The 22,598-nt window shown below is 40.9% G+C and overlaps 1 protein-coding gene across 1 annotated transcript in view; it reads right to left on the minus strand.

Moving 5' to 3' along the window:
- LOC122088963 overlaps positions 1–22,598 on the minus strand; it is a 37,257-nt gene that overhangs the window by 9,098 nt on the left and 5,561 nt on the right. Inside the window, exons 2-8 of the mRNA XM_042658348.1 lie at positions 21,854–21,968; positions 20,956–21,002; positions 20,727–20,873; positions 19,277–19,387; positions 19,053–19,115; positions 17,305–18,057; positions 15,420–15,581 (exon numbers count right to left, since the gene is read on the minus strand). Coding sequence (XP_042514282.1) covers positions 15,420–15,581; positions 17,305–18,057; positions 19,053–19,115; positions 19,277–19,387; positions 20,727–20,873; positions 20,956–21,002; positions 21,854–21,968 — 1,398 coding nt within the window. The remainder of the gene's footprint in view (positions 1–15,419; positions 15,582–17,304; positions 18,058–19,052; positions 19,116–19,276; positions 19,388–20,726; positions 20,874–20,955; positions 21,003–21,853; positions 21,969–22,598) is intronic.

The following is a 22,598-nucleotide window of genomic DNA, read 5'->3' on the forward strand; positions in this document are numbered from 1 at the left end:
ACACAACAAAACACAATCATATGCACTACATGCTATGCAATACATTTTAATTCACATCCACCTAAGCAACATTACTAAGTCTTTGGTTTAGTGCTACTACAGCCATAGTGCGCGTATACTCCGGGTACGAGCCGCGAACTCCATCCCGCGATACGCCCATAGGACTGTAGGAGAAGGCCCACCGTGAGTACTCGAAAAAGTAAAAACATGCCGACCACCGGCTCTCAACAGAAAAGTAAATGACTGAAATTAAAGGTGCTGACTCCAGCAATTTAAAAGCAGTACGATTGGCCCTCTTGAATATACCACCGGGGTTGCCGACTGTCTTAATGACCCGCCGGGCGTTATGTCTAACAGCCACAGTGACCCGACAAACGCGACCACTGCTTCCCCCCAAATGGTAACCTAACACCTTAACCCCTGTTGGGAAGGGTCGTAGCACGGGATGGTGAAAATCCTAAACCGCATGCTCCTATATGACAATAGTACGATTCCATAGTGCCACCACGTCCCATACCACGGGCCACCAATGCACTCGTTTCCAAGCCGACTATGGCATCAAGTCTATTAATGCATTATGCACAATGATGTCAACATTCATCACATAAGTATCTCATCACTTAGCATTTGAAAAGTAAACATAACACCCATGCATAACAATATGAGGATGAACTAATCTACATAGCATTTTCATGATGGCATGACTAGACTAGATACAATTAAATGAATGCCAAACAATGCCTTAAAACAAGGCAAAACGTCCTCTCCCCGCTTACCTGTAGTGTGCAAGGACTCCCGTTCGGTACGGGTGAGATCCGGTGCGAGAAGCGTAGGATTTGGTGAACCTACCATGAGTGAGCGGGGTTAGTATTTCACCATTTTGGAATCAAGATTAACACGATCCAATGACACGATCATATTTGGAATCCTAAAAGGTCACGTCCGATTTGGGTCCAATCGGACGAGAAAATCACATTCGGAGCCTCTCGGGTGGGTCAGACAGCCCACCTGTCAGACCTACCGGTCTAGACTGGCGGGTAGGTTGGCCCGCCGGTCTGGCTCGCCGGTTGGGCCAGGGGGTCTGCTAAAACCGGCGAGCAGGGTGGCCCGCCGGTTATGCCCGAGGGCCTTGCCCTCTTAGGCGGGTGCCCACAGGCGGGCCAGATGGCCCACCGGTCTTGGCGGGAAACCTGCTGTTTCTTCCCAACTTCCTCCATTCTTTGGGGATTCAAATGGGGCTTTTCCAAACCCATTCTTCACACTTTCAAGGTCTTATATGATGGTTTTAACCTAGATCTAGGTTAGATTTAAGTGATGGGAAGCCATCTTACCTTCTTTGCTCAAGAACACCTTCAAAATCTCAAAATCACTTCAAATCTACAATGCTTCCCCAACCTTGTAAATACTTCTTCAAAACCTTCAAGATCAACACATAAATCATCTATTAAACCTTAGATTCATCATTTCAAAGGGGATTTACAAGATCTCAAGAAACCCTATCCAAATCAAGGGTTTTACTCGGGTATGGTGAAGGTTTAAGGAACCCACACTTTGCTCACCTCTAAATGTAGATCTAGTGTTGGAGATCACCCTTCCGGCATCGGAATGGGAAGACCAAGCCTCGGCGCCGCTGAAATCTATCTCTTCTTGATGCAGATTAATTACCAAAATAGACTTGTTTTATTAGGAATAAGCCTAGGGTTGGGTTCCATACATGTTAGGCTTTTGATCCCATGTGTTTTGAGTATAATAGACCACTTTTATGGGTCTAAAAATGGGGCTCTAAGATTGAGTACGGGATTACTAGTTAGTTTCCATTTTCATTAGTTTCCTTTCTAGTTGGGCTTGATTTGAGTTATATTTGTTTCCTTATGAGTCAAGTTATTAATTGAGTCAAGTCCTTAGTAGTTAGTTTCCTTTTTCAACTAGTTTCTAATTTCAGTTTTTAGTAGCTATTGTATTAGGAGAATATTTGGTTTCCTTTTTGAGGAACCTTCTATTTTGTAATTCCCTCCCCCATTAACATTATAAATAAAGAAGAGGAGGCTCCTAAAGGCCTAGATGATTTTGATAAAAAAATTAATGGTTGTTGCTATTGTCTTCTACATGGAGATTTGTCTTGTGTTTGATCAAGGCTGATGGAATTAGTGTTTGATCCAATTGACTTTCAGCGGTGTGAAGCACAAGAGGTCCTCTTCCTTAACTCATCTTCTTCTTCTCTCAACTACACAAAGTGTTATTGATCTGCTCAAGTTCTTACAGAGTATCCTGCAACATTGGGACTAGATTGACTTGTCAATCCTAGTTCTACATTAAGTGGTATCAGAGCAAATTTTCCTGCAATTTTCTAACCATGGCAAGTCACATCACCAATGCTGAGTTGCACAAATTGTATCGTGAGTTAGCCGAGAACCAACAGAATACTGATGCTAGGCTTGAGAGGACTGAAGCCAAGTTTGATAAGTTTATGGAAGAGATGATTGCCTTTATAAAGAGGTCCGACAAGCGAGCTGAAGAAGGACCCTTTACATTACCTCCTCAGCTCAACACTTTACGGATCGAAGATACACCTCAGAGGCAGCAACTTGATCCAGTTGTTCCCCAAGATGTTACTCGGCAATTTTTTGACAGAGATTATGGCATCAAAGTGGAGGTTCCCGAGTTCAGTGGTGAAAAAGGACCTGAGGAATTTCTTGACTGGCTTACCAAAGTGGAGAGAATTTTTGCGTATAAGTCTCTTCCAGACGTGAAGAAGTGTGAACTCATCATCACCAAGTTTATTGGGTATGCATGTTCATGGTGGGATGATGTACTACATGCAAGGTTTGTCAGAAGACTTGGACCCGTTACCAATTGGGAGGTCATGAAGCAAATCCTGACTGAAAAATTTGTTCCTCTTAATTATGAAAAGGTAATGTTCCATAAATTACTTAACTTGCAACAAGGGAACAAAGATGTAGATTCATACACCCTCGAATTCCACAAACTGTCTTCAAGATGTCGACTTCAGGAAACAGACCAACAACGGGTGATGCGATATATCAGTGGGTTAAGTACTGAGATTCGACTTGAGTTGGCTAACACTGATTTCAGGTCTGTTGATGTGGCAGCGGCACATGCCAAGACAGCTGAAGAGAAGTCCATTTATTGGAAGGGTATGCTCAAGACTTCTTCAGTTTATAGACCTCCACCGCGTATGGAGGAAAAGAAGCCTGAAGCTCGCAGAGTTGAAGAGAAAAGGTCAGAGTTCAACAAGGATAGTGTTGGGGTGAAGAATATCATATGCCATAGTTGTGGCGAGAAGGGTCACTATTCTAACAAGTGTCCCAACAGGACTCGTTCTGTGAACGTAGCAGAGAAGCAGCCGACAGAGAAGAGCGAAGATGAATCTCATTTATATCCTTATCCGCTCGAGGACGATGATATTGTCGATGATGAAGATGAGGATGTAGAAGCTCATTCAGCTAGCCTTTCATCCTTTTCGAATAGACTAGTTGATAAAGCTCCTCTCTTCAGACAGAAGGGTACTCTCCTGCACGGCTCCGACCCTATTGATGTTCATGCAATTGTTGATACTGGGGCAGAAGCAAATTTTATATCTGCTGAATTTGTTCGAGCACACAACCTTCCACAGAAGCAGCTTTTCAAGAAGATTCACGTGCGAGGTTTTGGACCCACAGCTCGAGAAGAGGCCACTGCAGTTGTTCGAGTACATCTACAGTTTGGGCCACTACAGTACCATGTCACCTGCTTGGTCACCTCATTGGCGCACTGCGACATTCTTCTAGGGTGACCTTGGCAGCGACATGCAGGCATTCTCTATGATGGTGCACGGAACACTATAAAGGTGAAGCAAGGAGGTCGTATGTACTTAATGAGGCCACATGCATTATCAGACATGCCACGTCGTCGACTGACTCCTGCTCCGGTGACATATCAACCTACTCTCCCTCCTCTTGGAGTTATGCTCCCTTCTATTTCGAGATATGTGCCACCTCATCGGCGAGCGATTTACAAGGGAATCTTGGGAGCACGACCTAACTCGACGGAGTCGAGTTCTTTTAAGACCGGGAGAGTTGATGCAGATAAATTACCAAAATAGGCTTGTTTTATTAGGAATAAGCCTAGGGTTGGGTTCCATACATGTTAGGCTTTTGATCCCATGTGTTTTGAGTGTAATAGACCACTTTTATGGGTCTAAAAAGGGGGTTTTAAGATTGAGTACGGGATTATTAGTTAGTTTCCATTTTCATTAGTTTCCTTTCTAGTTGGGCTTGATTTGAGTTATATTTGTTTCCTTATGAGTCAAGTTATTAATTGAGTCAAGTCCTTAGTAGTTAGTTTCCTTTTTCAACTAGTTTCTAATTTCAGTTAGTTTCTAATTTCAGTTTTTAGTAGCTATTGTATTAGGAGAATATTTGGTTTCCTTTTTGAGGAACCTTCTATTTTGTAATTCCCTCCCCCATTAACATTATAAATAAAGAAGAGGAGGCTCCTAAAGGCCTAGATGATTTTGATAAAAAAATTAATGGTTGTTGCTATTGTCTTCTACATGGAGATTTGTCTTGTGTTTGATCAAGGCTGATGGAATTGGTGTTTGATCCAATTGACTTTCAGCGGTGTGAAGCACAAGAGGTCCTCTTCCTTAACTCATCTTCTTCTTCTCTCAACTACACAAAGTGTTATTGATCTGCTCAAGTTCTTACAGAGTATCCTGCAACATTGGGACTAGATTGACTTGTCAATCCTAGTTCTACATTACTTCTTCCTCTTCCTTCTCTTCTCTTCTTCTTTCCTTTCCTTTCTCTCTCCTCTTTACTATTCTCACCAACGTACGAGTGTCATAAATGAAAAAAAAAAGAAAATCATAAATGTTATATATATACTTCTTAAATAACTAAATCATTCACATGGATGGGTCACTCAGGTGGGTGGATGCGCCCACCTGTCTGCCCACCTGAGGGCCAAAACTTGGGATTTTGACAGAATTCGGCCCTCGGCGAGAATCTCACTCTCGGCATACGACATCATATACGTATGCACCTTAATATACAGCTACATACCTGTTTTATCCGTACATGGCCTTATGATAGGTGCATGTACACAGCTTGAGTATTCTCGTCTCTTCTGGCACTGGCTCGGACTTGTCGGGCCAGCTGGTGTTTAAGGTCACCCTTGCCATCATAGTCCATAAGGAACCCGCTCTAACTCTCTCCGGTTCGGGTCTTGCATAGTTAAACTGGGTCAACCGTGTAATCAGACCGAGTTTAAGAAGTAGGGTATTACAAAGACTCTCCCCGTACTCTTGCAAACAAGGTCTCAAGTGTTAAACACTAATCCTTGTGAGAGAGGAGGATCATGAAGCCTCCTCCCTGAACTCCGGCCTTTATGTCTGCCCCCCTTGCTGGCTGGGGGGTCTCCCCTGTTACTACCTCTCTTTCTTCAAGCCCTGAGCCCCCACCCATTCAACCACCACCCTCCCCTTCATACAAACACCCCCCATCGCAAATGCATAGAATTCTCAACATTCCTTGACTGTCTCTGCCCCTGTGGATGGCCTACCCCTCCATTTTGTGCCTCCCTGTATGCTAGGTGATTCCTTGTTTGCCAAGTGCCCGGCGGGCATCCTCGACGATGAAGCTTGCAGGTGGTCAGGCTCTCTCATTGGCCCCTTCCTTGGCAATCATCCTCCCTTTCACCTGGTTAAACACTCCCTGATGAAGCAATGGAGGCCTTCTGGCACGGTTGTTACTTTCTTAATGGATCACGGCTTCTTTCTGTTCAAGTTCTCTGAGGAAAGCGATAAAATTCGTTGCTAGGAGGGAGGACCGTGGCTCGTGGGACATAAGCCTATTTTCCTTAGATCTTGGAATAGGCAACTTCTCTTGAACCTGGTGGATTACTCCACCATCCCCCTATGGATTTCTCTTCCGGGATTCCCTTTGCATTTCTGGTGCACAGATGGCCTGAGTACCGTCAGCTCTATGATCGGCACCCCTATCTATTCTGATGCCAGGACAAACAAGAAAGACAGCCTTGCATACGCTAGAATTTGTGTTGAAGTTCCTGCATCTGCTGCCCTCCCCTCCTCTATCACTATCCAAGAGGGTGATGCTCTCTGCTTCCAATAGCCCGTTCATTATGACTGGCGACCTCCTCAATGTTGCAAGGTGTTCGGCCACGATACTGCGACTTGTCTTCCCAACGACCCCTCTCTTGGTCCACCTACTGAACCGATTGCTCTATCGGTTCACCCAGATGTTCCTTCTTTGGATAACCAAGTCCCTTTTACCTCCTCAAGCCCATCTGCCCAGGCCGAGCTTTCAGACACCTCTCTTCTGGGCCCACTACCTATGCCCACCTCCTCTTCGACCTAGTATACATCCACCATTATCCATAGCCCCCAATTCCTTAACCCTGTCCAGCCCATTTCCGCCAACTTGAACCCATACTCCTCTACCCATCGGACCCCTCTTGACCCTCCTTCTCCCCCCGCCTCTTCTGATACTGCGCCCAAGCCTGCTATGAAACTCACCCGGAAACCCGCCAAGGTCGCAAACCTGCTTCTTTGAACCCTGCCCCCTCTGCTTCTGATATCGCCCCCTTGCAACAATCCTACCAGAGATGAAGTAAGTCTCGACCCCCTAGTGTTCACGCCTGCCCCCAGAGTTTAAAGTATCTGTCTGTATCATACCATATCGGCCGATACGTATCCGTATTGGCTCTTACCGATATGATACATGGAATTTTAAAACCCTTTTGTATCGATATGTATCGTAAGATACATAACGATACACCACCGATACATATCGATACTCTATGAAAATTTCAAAATCGAAGTGAAATGTACATTTCAGTATGTAACGGCACGTATCGGTGTGCATCGATCGATACACATCGATACGGTCATAAAATGGCCAAGATGGGTAATTTTCAGAAAACACAATTTTTTTAGGTGTTTTTGTTCTAAAGTTGCTGCCAACCATTTTTCTCTTTAACTAAAGTGGAAATCAAGGTTGGGAACAAGGATTTTACATTTATGGGATAACTACAAACCTTGGATTCTTAGTGCAATACTCTCAATTTACTATTTATGCATAATACATATTATATAAAGCCTTTTTTAATTATTTTTTTAATGTAAAAGCGTATAAAAAAATATTTTCTATCTATTTATGTGTGTATCTTTAGCGTATCTTAGAGTATCTTCGATATGATACGATAACCTCTGATACGTATCTTAATTTTGGCCGACCGATACAGTGACCGATACCGATACTTTAATCCTTGCCTACCCCATCCCTACAAAGCATGGGTTGCTTCCCTCTCCAAGTGCCAGACGTCGCAAACCTTGGTTTGGAATATCCGGGGTCTAAACGCCCCCAATAAATAAGCTGCCACTTGTTTGCTTATTAAGGACATTCGTCCCAGTTTTTGCTGCTTGCTTGAAACTCATATTAAAGAGAATTCCTTCACCCGCATTGCCTCTTCTCTTGCCCCAGGCTGGTCTTTTCTTACCAATCACTCTCACCACCCAAATGGGAGAATTTGCTTCCTTTGAGACTTAAAAATCCTAACCATCTCTCTCATCTCTGTCTCTTCTCAGTTCCTTCATCTAGCCATCTCCAACCCTGCTTGTAGCTTCTCCTTTTTATTCTTTGCTGTCTATGCCTCCAACAGTATGGTAGATAGAGAAATTCTCTGGAATGACCTTCATTCTATTGCTGGGAAAGTTGCCTTCCTGCCCTTGGGGGATTTGTGGAGACTATAATGTTATCAGATACTCTCATGAAAAACAAGGAGGGGGTTCCATAATATGGCAAACATTGAGTCTTTCAATGACTGCATTGAGGACATTGCAGTTGATGAACTCCGCTGGTCTGGTATCAAGTTCTCTTGGAACAATAAAAGATCAGGCTCTTCATGCATTACCTGCAAGTTAGACAGGATGCTTGTCAATGAGGCTTGGTTATTTGCTTTCCCTTCTTCCCATGCTACTTTTGAACCCCCATCAATCTCTGATCATAGCCCCATCACCCTATCAATCCATCCCTACACCTCCTTCGTCTCTAAACCCTTTAAGTTCTTTGATATGTGGACCTCTCACCCTGACTTCCTTAAGATTGTTGAGGAAGCCTGGCTCAAACCTATCCAAGCTTTTTCAACCCCTCTCATTGCCTTCTCCAGGAAGCTAAAAAATGTCAAAGAGGCCTTAAAGCTTTGGAATACTAAAACTTTTGGGAACATCTCTTCTCTTGTTTCTGATTGCAAGAACCGGTTAACCTCCATCCAGATCCATCTTCAGACTGACCATTTGAACCTCACTTTTGCTGAGGAGAAATCTGAATCTGTAAATCTTTCAACTCTTTTGGCTTAGGAGGAAAGCTTTCTAAAGCAGAAATCCAGAATCAATTGGCTGGAATTAGGAGACTCCAACTCCTATTTCCACCGTTCCTTGAAGGCCAGAAACAACTTCAACTCCTTCACCATGTTATCTAATCTTGATCGATCTCACGTTACTAAAGTGGATGAGATAAAAGAGGCAGAGGTCAATCATGTCAAGCTTTTGTTCAACCCGGATGCCTCCACAGCTTTGCCCATCCTTGAGGGGCTCTTAAACAAATTTGTCCCGGTCAATGATACTCCTACTCTTTGGGCCATCCCCTCTGATGACGAGATCACTGCTGCCATCCTCTCCCATAAAGCCAGCAAGGCTCTTGGTCCTGATGGTTTCAGTATGGGCTTCTTCACTGCTGCTTGGGATATTATTAAAGCGGATCTTATCCTAGTGGTTAAGAGTTTCTTCTTCAACCCCAGTCAGATCAAGGCAATCAGCCATACCTTCCTTTGCCTTATCCCAAAGAAGGAGGGTGTAGACACTATACATGACTTCATGCCGATCTCGCTATGCAATCTCCTTTATAAGTTTATTGCTAAGATTCTTGCCAATCGGATCAAGAACCTCATTGACTCCCTTGTTAGTGACAACCAGTTTGCCTTCATCCCAGGAAGGTCCATTAGGGATAATATTCTTCTCTGTCACAAGATCATTAGAGGCTTCGATAGAAAATCTCATCCTCTAGCAGCTCTCATGAAAATTGACATCCACAAGGCTTTTGACTCCTTAAGATGGGATTTCATCATTTCAATGCTCAGCATGATGGGCTTTCCCCCTACCTTCACCAACTGGATTTTTCACTGCATTGCCTTTCTCAAATTTTCCATGTTGGTCAATGGTAGCTTGGCGGGTTACTTCACCTCATCTTCTGGCATTCGAAAGGGATGTCCCTTGTCCCCTTATATATTTTGTCTTGCTATGGAGGTTCTCTCTCACAGTCTTTAAGGTGCTTCGGATCAGGGTTCCATCACCCCCATCTCCAAATGCAAGGCCATCAAGCTCACTCACCTTGTATTTGTTGATGACTTGATGATCTTTTCTTGGGCTGACGAGCTCTCCCTTGACACTATTATGCAGTGCCTGAGTCTTTTTACTTCGATGTCTGGTTTTCGCATCAATCCTGAGAAATCTCTAATCTTTTTGGCTAGGATTTCTGATGGATCCAAGCTCTCCCTCCTTCAGAAAATAGGTTTTGCTCTGGGCTCTCTTCCAGTGAAGTACTTGGGCCTTCTGCTCATCCCTGCAAGGCTTTCAAGTCACCACTGCTCCCTATGCTAGATATCATCAAAAAGTTATCCTTTGCAGGCCATCTAAAGCTCATCAGATCAATCCTTCAAGCTTCCTACATTTACTGGTCTGGCATATATGGTTTGCCTAAGGTGATTATGGCAAAGCTGGAATGTGTCTTTGCTTCTTTCCTTTGGAAAGGATGTGAGACCCCTAGATTTCTCCGCCCCCTTAGTTGGGCTGCCATTTGCCTCCCCAAGAAGGAAGGAGGTTTGGGTTTGAGACGCATCAAAGATGTCAACATGGTAGGCATCATCAAACTCATTTGGAAGGTTGCTTCTGAGAAGAAAAGCATTTGGGTGGATTGAGTGTATTCGCATCCTCTCAAGCGGGATTCTTTTTGGTCAGTCTGCTCTCCTACCGATGCTTTTTGGGTATGGAGCAAGCTAATCTCTTTAAGACCTAAGACTTCCAGAGTTATCACCACCTGTATTGGAGATGGCACCTCCACCTATCTTTGGCTGGATCCTTGGCACCCTAAAGGGATTCTCTCCCAGGTCCTCAGTGCTAGAAATATCTACAACTCTGGGCTCCCAAGACATGCTATGGTTGATGATATCATCTCTGCTGGTTCTTGGCTCCCCCTGGATCCTATCTCCATTCAGTTGGCTGAAATCTGGTCCTCTCTTCCAAGCATCCCCCATCTGGGTCTTAGGAGAACCGATTCGATCATCTGGAACCATGCCTCAAATGGTAAATTCAGCGCAAAGTTTGCCTGGGACTTCTTCAGACATTATGGTCCTCCCTCCCCTTGGTACAAGCTCATTTGGTTCAAGCACCACATCCCTGGGCACAGCTTCACAGCTTGGTGAGTTTTTATGAATTGCCTCCCCACGCATGCCTTCCTCATTCAAAGAAGGATTCAGGTCTCCCCCTCTTGCTACCTTTTGTAGCTCCGAGCTGGAAGATAGGGATCATCTCTTCTTTGTATGCCCTGTCTCCTCCTCCATATGAAAGTTTGTCCTCTCCAAATGCTAGCCGGTTAATAGAAGAATTCTCCCCTTCCAAAAAGAGACGGTTTGGATGGATATGACCTTCCAAGGGAAGACCATTTGTGACTTAGTGGGAAAACTTGCTTTCTGTGCTACCTTAAATCAAATTTGGATGGAGAGAAATCATAGCAAATGGACCTCCAACTCTTGGCCGCTCAAAAAGATTTGGACCTCCATCTTCTTTGATGTCAAAGCAAAGATTTCCAAAGTTTCTTCCCCTTGTTCCCCCCTCCTCCAGAAATTGTCACATTGTTGCTTCTTGGGAGCGAGCTCCCAAGCTCTGTAATCAGGAATTCTGTTTCCCCTTGAGGGATTTGCTCTCTTTTTTTCCCTCCCCCCTTTTGGGGCTGTATATTTTTCCCGTCTCTTTGGTAATGAATTATTTATTCACCCAAAAAAAATCGGCATTCTTATATTAGAACAGAATACGCAACCACAAATTAAGTATAACAATAAACCTACACAACAGTGAACCTATAGAGCCTAGAAAGTTAGAATATTGGTAAAGGGAAGGGGATTCGAGCATAAAAAACAACAACATGAACCTGAACCCAGAATTTATTTATATGCTGGTGAAGGAAGGAGAACCATAGCTTGATAGAGGGCCAATGGGGAAGGGAAGAAATCCTTAAGATGCGTCTCAGAGTTGCAAGGGAAAGGGAGAATTTGCACTAAGAAAGGGAGGGGGGAAGAGAATCGCGCACATGCCCGCAGGCTTCACAAACACTCAACTCAATTCATCTTTTCATTCTCTATCTTTCTCAATCAGTTACAACTTACAAGCATATAAATAGGAAAATAAAAGACTAAATAAATCCTAAAAGGAAACTGACTCAAAAGGAAAAAAAAAATCTTAAACCAAATCTAACTATGTCCTACGTATCCTACCACTTTGGAAATAAAAACTAAAATAGAAGATTCTCATTATATTCCTAAATAAATACAAGTTCCTAAAATCCTATTAAACCAATGAATCAATATGGATCCGGTTCATCTTTGTCTATACACCTAGGTGGGTAAGGGTCGCTCCACAGGTGCATAACTGCATCAATTCCCCAAGTGTTGAGAAAAACTCGTGGACGAGTTTTGTAGAAGGGTAACAATAAAAGCTCATGAGTGAGGGTAAATTGCTCTGTGTCTACAACACGAACAAAATCCAAGATATGAAGCTTCAGAAGTGCATTCAAGTCCAGAAAATCATGAGGAAGTATGAACTCATGATGGGAAATAGTTGGCATTGCACCGAGGTCCATCATTACTTGATCCATGATCCTCACATTTTCCGCGGCCGTTACTAGTTGGTCCACATGTGTTTCCACTTCTACTTCACCTTCGGAATGTTATATCATGCTTGACAATGTATCATAGAAGCAGTTATTATTATCGGCAAGCTCACAACAACCAATATGGAAATCACAAAGTTTCTCCCGTAAGGTACGCAGATCATCTCTAATCGAAAGGAATAAAGTGTATCGATCAACCTCCATGATGTAGCATAATGGGTGGCAGTATTGTAAATATAGGGAGTTCTACTCTGAACACAAGAAGAATGTCATGTGTGGGTGGGAGGGGCAAACTTGGAATTAAGTGGAAAGAAAAAAAAAGGAAGCCTAAGAATAAGATGGGAAGGGACGGGTAATGTTGGAAGAAAAAAAATATATTCCCAATAACTAATGAATAACACAAATCAATGGGGATGGGGGTAATATGGGGAATATGAGTTATAAAATAGGACTTATCATGGGAAAGAAAAAAGGAAAAAAAGACCAAAAAGTGTCTTCAATCTCTGATTCTCTGGAGACCTAACAAAGGAGTCGATTGTCGACAAAGAGAGGAGATGTCTTGGAGTTGACCTCTGCAAGCGGAATCCGAGTTCGACATAGGGCCAGCGGCCCGAGACGGAGTTCGTCCTGGAGTTGGCTTCGTCTAGCAATGGGAGGATAACGGGGAACCAAGAACTCCAACAAAGAACACAGGTACCCAAGAACTACAGCAAAGAACACAGGTATGGATTGTTCTATTTCACTCTCTTCTTCTTCTTCTGCCCCTCGCGCTCTCTTCTCGTCTTGCCTTTCTCTTGTTTCTTTTTTTGGCTATGTCAGGCCCCCAGCGAGGGAAGTGAAATATCCTAGAGGGGGGTGAATAGGTTATACTAGCAGAATTTTAATTCTTTTCAAGATTAGCCTAAATGTGATTGCAAATAAAAAAAATGAGGAATGAAAGTAAATGATTAACAATCACACGACACAATAATTTATAGTGGTTCGACTCAATCGAGTCTAGTCCACTCCCTAAAAGAATCCTCTTGTAAGGTATTCCACTAGTTCTCCCTTTCAGTACAGTAGGTAGGGTAGAAAAACCTTTACAGTCTTTTCAGGATAAGAGAATCCGTACAAATCTCCTTTACAGGTAGTGAAGCACCTTTACAATCCCCTTTCACGGTAAAGAGGCACCAAAGCTCTTTTAAGGATAAGAAGATCCTTACACAGTCCTAAGTACAGTCTAGGAAGATGCAAAATAGTAAATGAGAGTGGAATAAGAGGGTTACCTCTGGTGTGGTGTAATGAATGAGTATGAGATGTATGAATGCATTTTATAAGTCTTCTTTTTGTACTTGACTTACACAGTGAGAATATGTAGAAGACTTGATGAAGACTTGAGCTTTTTCCTCTTGAAAAGTGAGAACCAAATTGCTCAAGTGATGTAGATAGCTTTTGACTCTTAAAGCTCTTTTGAATGCTCTCTAATGCTTACGAATAGTTTCTTGTTCATTAAGAACATCTTAGGTATTTATAGGAGAGATTAAGAGAGCTTTTTAGGAGGAAATCAGGTCATAACCGTCATATATCGGCCATGTTGGTTGACCACCCCAAAGTGCCGGTCAACCAGATGTGACCGTTAGAGCCAAAAAATAGCCGTTGGGGTGGTTTTGGGCTTGGCCGGTCTACCGAGACTTTTAGCCGGTCGACTGCCTATGGTCTCTAGTTGTGCCAGTCGACCTGGTCATTTTTTCGGTCGACCACCATGTGATTCTGCCAGTGCCGGTCGACCAGGGTCTGGGCCGGTCAACCACCCATTGACTGGGGCAGTTTTGGCAGACTGAACAGTCGTCAGTAAATCGACCATAACTTAACGGTCCAACCTTGGATTGACCTTAAACCACTAGCGTTGAAATCGTGACTCGATTTCCTACAACTTTTGTGAGGGGTTTAACTCCTGATACCAACATTTTGAATACCCAAAATGCCCTTGATTCAGGTTCAAGTGTTTTTCACAGAAAACACAAGTCTTGGTATTCTATCATGTTCACCTCCACCTATGGTCAATCTAACATGATGAAATGCAATGTATGAGTGCGTGCACAATATAAATCAAGATGGTACAAGTAACATGACACGGACAACTCTATCCTAGAGGTCTTCGTCTTGTCTTGATACTTGAATCTTCATCTTGGTGCTCCCACTCTTAATACTTCATCTTCATGTCTTGTTATTGGAGTTCTTGACTTGACGTCTCCAAGTAGCTTTGAGTCTTCTTCTTGCTAAATCACACTTAGTAGAAGGTTAAGATTGCAGGTTTGTTTGTTATTACCAAAACACAAATAGGAGTGTGGGCATTTCCCTTTTAAGAAGGGAAAGGATCAAACGGTTACAGGGAAGTGGGAGGGAAAGCGGTGTATTTTTATTTATTTTTCTTTTTTATTTTTTATTTTTTTAGAAGGGTGGTGGCTTGGGGAAGATGGTGGCTATGGAGGGGAGTAGAGTGGTTTTTGTTCTCTGATTTGAATAGAGACCAATTTTATTTTATTTTTTTCTTCACTGTTACAGCAAAAAAAGGGGGTTGCTAGGCATAGATCGAAGGGGTTTAGGGGAGTGGCTCAACTTCTCTGTTTTGAACCAAGATGATTTTTATTTTTATTTTTATTTTTTTGGGAACTCTCGGCGGAAGCAAGTAGAGTACTAGGGAAGGAAGAAAGCGATGGATGGGTGAAGGAGTGGGGATCCTTCGGCTCTAATACCAAGTTTATAGAGGGCTAGTGTGGAAGGGGAGAAATCCCTGAGATGAGTCTCAGAGTTGCAGGGAAGAGGGAGAAATCGCACTAAGAAGGAGAATCGTACATATGCCCGTAGGCTTCACAAACACTCTACTCAATTCATCTTTTCATTCTCTGTCTTTCTCAATCGGTTACAAGCATATAAATAGGAAAATAAAATACTCTAACATGGAAAGAAATCCTAAAAGGAAACAAACTCAAAAGGAAAAATGAAATCCCAAACCAACTCTAACTATGTCCTACGTATTCGACCACTTTGGAAATAGACTATCATAATATTCCTAAATAAATAAAAGTTCCTAAAATCCTATTAGACCAAGGATTCAATATGGATCCGGTTCATCTCTATCTAGATACCTTAGATGGAAATGGGTCGCTCCACAGGTGCGTAACTGCATCATAGTTCAACACCCTAAAGAAGTGGTTGAAATCCAAGCTACTGCAGAAACAAAACATGTCTCAAATTGCATGACCAAAAGGATAGATTCAAACCTTTTCTGAAAGTGTTGAAGGACACTACATTTTGGTTGCATACAACACAATAAAAAAAGAATACAGGTCAAACTTCATGTACATATCAACAATTCAACCCCCACCCCGCAAACAAAAAAAATACAATAAAACACTCAGAGACCCATAGTGAGATGGCAGTGTGGGGCAAGGTATGTTCTAAAGTGAGAATAATGACCTGCTGTAACAGTGAGGTTTGCTGTTGAGCAGAGAACTGCTTATGATTTCCTCCAGTAAGATGAGAAACTCCAGGTTGACTTTGCTGCTGGACCTGGTGGAACCACTGCAATAACTTCTCCCTTTGATCAGGTGCAATTTCAGTTCTTCCATGAAATTGGCCCTGAAACAAAATGTAAGCAATTAATTTTAAATGACTAATAACACTGATCGAAAGATCAAATTAATTGGGAAAAAAACTTTTACACCCTATTGTTAGAAAACAACCCAAATACATTTTTGTAATCCTTTTTCTCAAAACATTGGCCATTTTCAACGACTGCTAAGCAACATTTAGTTCCCCAGAGGCACAAAACTGAATAGATTCAAAATCTTATCAATACACCAATGGGCATCCCTGTTTGCTGCAAAAATGAAAATAGTTAATTTATATAAATAAAATATGAAAGATCTAAGAGCGTTAAAAACTAAATAGGCTCTGATCCTGTGATTGATTTTGAAGTGAATATCCATGAATCCACTCCTTTAAAAACAGAACACTTAACAGGCTAGCTTAAATTGAGATATTCGTTTAGAATAGCCCATGATCCATGGTTTTTCATACCCCTTATCTTAAATGATTTCAGATCAAGGGATTTAGAGCATTTTATCCAAACACTGACATAGGCCAAATTTACCAAATTGGGCTGAGGAACCAAAAGAAAAAAGAAAAAAATCAGCGAATCATGTGCTTCCGTTGGGCTACTAAAGCAAAAAATTCTCGACTTTTTGGCCAAAAAGACAAAATCAATTCCTAGGATTCTATGTTTTCATTTAAAAAAAAATACTCCTAAGATTCAATGTTTTCTTTTAAAAAATACTTAAGTTAGGCTTCACTTCATATTTGTATATTTAATTAGAACATAGCTACATAGGACATGAGCATTCAAATATCATTTATTCAACAGCAAAAAATGACCAAAAAAAAAACTTGCATCAAATTGATTAACCAAGATTACGTTGAGATGATGTCAAACTTCAGAACATAGTTTTTACAGCATCTAGAAGACTCAAGGTGCCGGAGGGAGCTTAGATGCAAGGCAACCTAGCAGCCTGGACATCTAGGAAATGCCTTGACAACTATGCTTCCGAATAATTAAATCAGTCAATGCATTAATCAATGAATAGAAATTTTAATCAAAAAACAAAAAGGACCTGGAGAGCAGGCTAAAAAATGGTTCATTAATCATTTGTAACACTTTAGCATTGTGTATATTAAATGGTTTTTCTTCATTGTTAATGCATTTAGGTGCGTTCATTGAATTTTGTGTGTTCTAAATTATGTGCAAGAATAGGCCATATTTGAGGAAGGATCAGTAGAGGGTACAGTACAAAACTACCATTTTAGGTGTCTTTTTTTTACAATCTAAGGGTTCCACAATGTTTATGAGGCCCATAATATGGTTTCCTAGAAGTTTCGGGACCTAATTTATCCATTTGGGCCTCGAAACCAGGTTTCGACCAAAATGTTGTGGTTTTGTGAAATATTTCAGTTTCCAAAACCGGGAACCTTGGTTGATGTGTGTTGATATACATTGTTGTATCCCTTACTTAACAGCTCAAGCTTTTGGGATAAGCGGTTGTAACAGCAAGCATTAAGATTGGCATTAGTTCTAGAGGAGTTACAAATACAAAGTGAACTTTTCCAAAAGACTGGATGAGACTGAACCTGAAGCTGAGATGGAGAAACAATAACTCAATAAGGTAGAAAAACGAAAACACACCAAAAGTAATCCTTATGAATTAAACAGGAAGACATTAATGTATATTATGTTCATAAGCTTAGATGGGCAGATCAATTACAAGAATAAGCTGAAACATGAGAACAGAATGATAGAGAGGCATACCACTTCAACCTGATTCTGAAATAAGCTTCCAGGTCTCCATTGTACTCCGGGAACTACTGAGGGGGAGAAAACTCTCCCACCTATAACTGCAGGGTCACTAACATTATTAGAATCAGATGAACCTGTTCCTTCATTAGCCTTAGAGACCTGTGGCAAAAGAATTCTGTTACTTAGGGGGGAAACCAGCGTTTGCACAGTATCACTACTTCCAATTCTCTCATCGGTCCCTAAAATATTTCTCTTTGCAATGTCAGAGGCAGCAGGAATGGCAACAAGGGCTCCATTGCTGGGGATTATACTTCCAGAACCTAAAGGTACACTATTTGATGGTTGGCTCGATATAACACCAGCAACAGAACCTCTAACAATACCCCTTCCCAGTCCAATCTCAACAATAGATGAGGAGGATCTTTGGCCTGGAAAGCTTGTATTCTCATCTTCCTTCACTGAGCTAGACAAATTTACTGACGCTGGAGGAACAGCAGAAACCGAATTATCAAGGACACCTCGAACAGAACCAGCACCTGAAAGTATTGCTGTAGCAGTTGATCCACCAACCAAAGTACGTGCTGAAACATTGCTGCTAACAGCAGCTGAATGATTCCCTGTCGGTGTTGATGAAACAGAACTGACAACACTATTTTTAGAAGGGGGACTTTTCGAGGCAATATCAAAATTACTGTCCTGGGAAGATGTATCATCAACTGGATCCTGAATGGAATTACCCTGTTGAGCAGTAGATGCCAATGATGCCTGGAAATGAAATCATCAATCATGACAATATGCTAAGCAAAGATAAGAAACTACCAATTTGCACTTGCCACAAGGAAAATAGTTTACGGTTAAGCTGAATAAAAGTAAATAGGACATCAAAAGTATGAATCCCAAATGGTATAATAAAAAATAAACTCAGATCATCATTCATTTCATGTGTATAATTCCAAACAAGCCAAAAAAAAATATTACCAAGCTATATATATATATATATTTTTTTTTTGGCATCGTACAAAGCAAACAAGGAACAAAAGAACTATTAAGTGTCAGCTCTTTTAGCTAATACATAGCGTACATTAATCAACACCCTTACGAATCCTTCATATCTTGGTAGCCCAATAAGAAATTTGGATCCACCATTGGATATTTTCATGCCCATCAGAAAACTAAAGTGAGATTGGAAGCATCATCAAAGCCTTCTCGTGGGTTTCTTTCTTGCATAATGTATATGTTTCTGTTAAACACTGATTAAAGGAGATGCTTTCCTGTCAAAACACGTACATAATATTGATGTATACACTTACACTGCCTTTCCCTAACAGTTCAAGCTTTTAGGTGAAATGGTCACGTACATGGTATCAGAGCAAGGAGGTCCAATGTTTAACTCATGGGAAGTGCATCGGAAGAGTTTTACCAACATTTCTTTTCCCTCAGTGCCACGCAAAGGAAATGCGGCATGAGCTCCAACGCTCCACGTGCAAAGACCATGGGATCTTGGCCTGCACATGAGGGGGAGTGTTGATGTATACCTTCACGCTGCCCTTCCGTAACAGTTCGATCTTTTAGGCGAAATAGTAGCGAACAAAACACACACACACTGTCCATAGCAATATGTGTCGAGACAAATAAATTTTTTACATTTTCAGGAAGGTGAGGGTGAATTAATTTTATCAAGAGTCCAGGACTGAAATCACATCATCTTTCAATTTTTTCTCTCTAGTCATGTTCTTTTCCCAACAAGGAAAAGTACATACCGGCATTTGAGTTGTTGAAGCTGCTAATGAAGTCTTCAAGCCTAAAACTGCGTTAGCTGCACCCTATTAGGAGAAAAGGAGTAACAAGAAGAAATTTTCAAGGCATTAGATAAATTAACAAGATATTTCTGGTGATTTACATCTATAGTAATTAACGAACCTTGTTTATATGATAAAGAAAGAGCTCTAATCAACTTTTTTTATATGATAAAGAAGTGGCTCACCTTAACAAGTCCAGGAGGAACAATTGTGACCAAATCTTCAAGGCCCTCCACTTTTTCTAATGGTAAAGAGTTGTAGAGCTCATCAACATCACTAAATTCTTCAAAGTCGTCCTGCATAAAATAATTGAAAAGGAAATGTGTGTGTGTGTATATATATATATATATATATATGATCCAAAAGGAACCATTAACAAGCAGATCATGCCAAACGTATTAACCTAGAGAAAAACAACATAGTAATATACTCCAACATGTTGCTTTAATTGTAGCCAGGAGATGGGTCATACTAAGATGACTAAATAAATGAAGGGTATCTGATGCGGATCCGGGTTCCAAAAGCTAGAATCGGATCGCTTAGGGCCCACCTAATGAATCAATAGCACAATTTTTATAACCAAATATCAAAGAGAATGGCAGTTCTGTAAATAGATTGAAGCTTAAGGGAGGTGGCAGTTTTGTAATTAAACAGATTACTAATGAGCTACTTGGGAGATGGGACCTAAAGGGAATTAATAACTATTTGGTGGGGATAAAGTAGAAAGCAAAATAGAAGCATGGGACATGGGAGAATTAAAGGCAAACAGAAGGGTATAATAGGAAATCAGAAAAAAGAGACTAAAACAGAAGAACTCGCAATTGGGGTTGTCTTCAACCTTGGATCAAAACAGGGCGGAAGATAGGGAGAACTTCAGATCGAGAGAAAATCTTCACCAGGCCTCGGTTTGCCCTGAAATTTCAGGCGAAGATTCTCAGGAAGAGTCTCTAACAAACCCACAAGATAAACACTTGGATCTGCAGGCTGGAAGGCTGCGGGAAGAACCTGAATTAGAACCTGGCGGTAGAGTAAAGTTCAGTCCTGAAATCAGTCTTGTAAGTTGTAACCCACAGCAGAGAAAGACTTTGAAGGTGATTCTCTAGTGTTTGAGTTGCCTTCAAGGTAGCATCCTTCGACCAAAATCTTAGAGTCAACCGGTAAAAGACAAGGGTGCAACAAGCTTTCTTTCGGTGCTTGGTATTACCGTCCAGTAGAGAAGGTGAATAGTGACCAACAACTGTGAACAGGGAAACAAAGGAAGAAGAAGAAGAAAAGAGAAAGATGAAAAAAGAAAAGAAAGAAGAAGAAATAAAGAAGAGGTAGAAGAATGGAAGGGAAGAGATTAGAAAATTTTCAAAAAGAGAGGAAGAGGGAATCGCCCACGGCAGCCATGGTTTCACACCCAAAAAGCTCAATCAAGTTTTAATTCTCCAAAATCTGAATTCTTCATTGGGTTACATCAATATAAAGGCAAGCAAAGTGTAACAATAGAAACTAAATAAATTGGAAACTACCCTAAATAGCAACTGAAATAAAATCTCCTACTAAACTTACCACACCTTAAAAAAATCACCCAATTACTCCCAAAATTTCCCACGCCTAACTGCATCAGTATCCCATTGTCATTATACAAACCTGATTACGTTCAACATTGTCTTCCAAAAAATCTCTGACATCATTAACTTGCTCAGGACTCAATTCATCATTATCCAGCAGTCTCAAGATCAATTCCAACTTCACTATATGAGCGTTATGCCGAGAAATAGATGTCTCCAAATGTGTCTGCCAAAAAAAAAAAAAGATCAACATCATAAGAAAAGGAAAATACATCAAATCAAATAAATAGCTTTCCCTCGCAGCCTACCAATCGGGGTGGCCTTGTCTTTCCTTTCTTAACTCCAGCTCCCCGACCTATTATAAGGCAACTTTAGATTTTAGATGTGTAAGACTGAAATACAACATCAAAATACCAAATCCAATCACATCCGATTCAATACAGCATAGACAATAAAATGAATATGGTCTAGAAATTTAATACAAGAACAAGGTAGAAACCTATTCAGGCAATCAACCCATTTATACATCCTTGAGTAATACGAATAATAGAAAATCATCGGAGCCTTTGTGTGTGAGTCGGGTTTTTATTGGGAGTGGTTGGGGAAAGAACCCATGGTTCAAACCACCATCATTCAACAAAAGAAAAAAGGTAACAGTTTGTTGCACCACCATTGGTGTTACTTTGAATATGAACATCAAGCCACTCTAGTTTACTATCAGAGTGGGTACGGACAGCCTTTTTCAAGTTCAGAAGATAGACAGATAAAAGGTATAATAGCAAGAGCTGTTGATCCAAACCACATTGTTCAGCCAATCCCTTGTCTCTGATTTAGCCTTCTCTTTGGGATCCAATCACAAAATTATTAAAAGAACATTCAATAAAAATATTAGGAAAAAAAAAAAAAAAAATACATAGATTGAATATAAGATCAAGGCACAGCCATGTGGATAAAAGTAGGTTTAAAACCCACACATAAACAAACATATAACAGTACTAGAATCAATTATGAAATCATTTTGAATTTTATAATTATGAGAAGCTGGATGAGGAAGAACTCTCATGTCCAGTTCAAGTTAGCAATTAGGAAGATGAATGCATGAGGAAGTGTTTAGTATCAAAATTTCATCTTTAGTACAAGACATTTTGCATCCGTGGTGAAAGTAGGGTTGAGTAACACTTACTGTTTTGGGTTGCTGATCCAGACCTTCTTTACTGAAGGCTTTTGTCTTAGTCTCTCTTTCACAGAACTTAAATCTTTCCATTTCACGCTCAATTTGCTTGCGAGCATCCAGCAGAGCCTTCTCATAAAAGGCACTAACCTATGTAAACATATATCAAACAAAAAATTGATTATTCACAATTAATACATGAAACACCAGAAAAATAAGTTAAACGTTCTAAATGCAAATAACATAGACCATAATCAACAGGAAAACTATTAAAAAAATAAGAACATTATCCACTATCAATGTACGAAAGTAGAGTTCAACCATGATGAAGATAAAAAGTATATTTTCAGAAGGAAGACAAGAGTATGATAATCATAAATCAGGGCTATTACAATTACCACGAACACAACAATAATATGTAATGGGGGAAAATGTGAAAAAATAAGGACACTGCCATTATCTGACAGCATAGAGGATAGCATGGTGATGCAGATCTGAAGACCTACATATGTAGGAAGAAGGCCAACAAGAAAGGCCAAATCGTGGCCTAGTCTTGTAGCTGTTTTGCTGCTTAGTTTATTTTTCATGTCTTTTGTTTTGTTTAATTAAATTGAACCATGGTCCATGTTGGTCCAATGTCGGTTCAATTTAAGTGGCAATCTTTTATTTCTTTTAGCTATAGGTTGTTATTAGTTAGTGGAATCCAATTAAAAATAAATTAGGGGGTGCAATAGAGCTAACATTGGGAACTTTCCCTGAGGCTGGAAAATGATAACCAAA

The sequence above is a fragment of the Macadamia integrifolia genome, chromosome 9 (genome assembly GCF_013358625.1).
Source record: "Macadamia integrifolia cultivar HAES 741 chromosome 9, SCU_Mint_v3, whole genome shotgun sequence".
Taxonomy (NCBI): domain Eukaryota; kingdom Viridiplantae; phylum Streptophyta; class Magnoliopsida; order Proteales; family Proteaceae; genus Macadamia; species Macadamia integrifolia.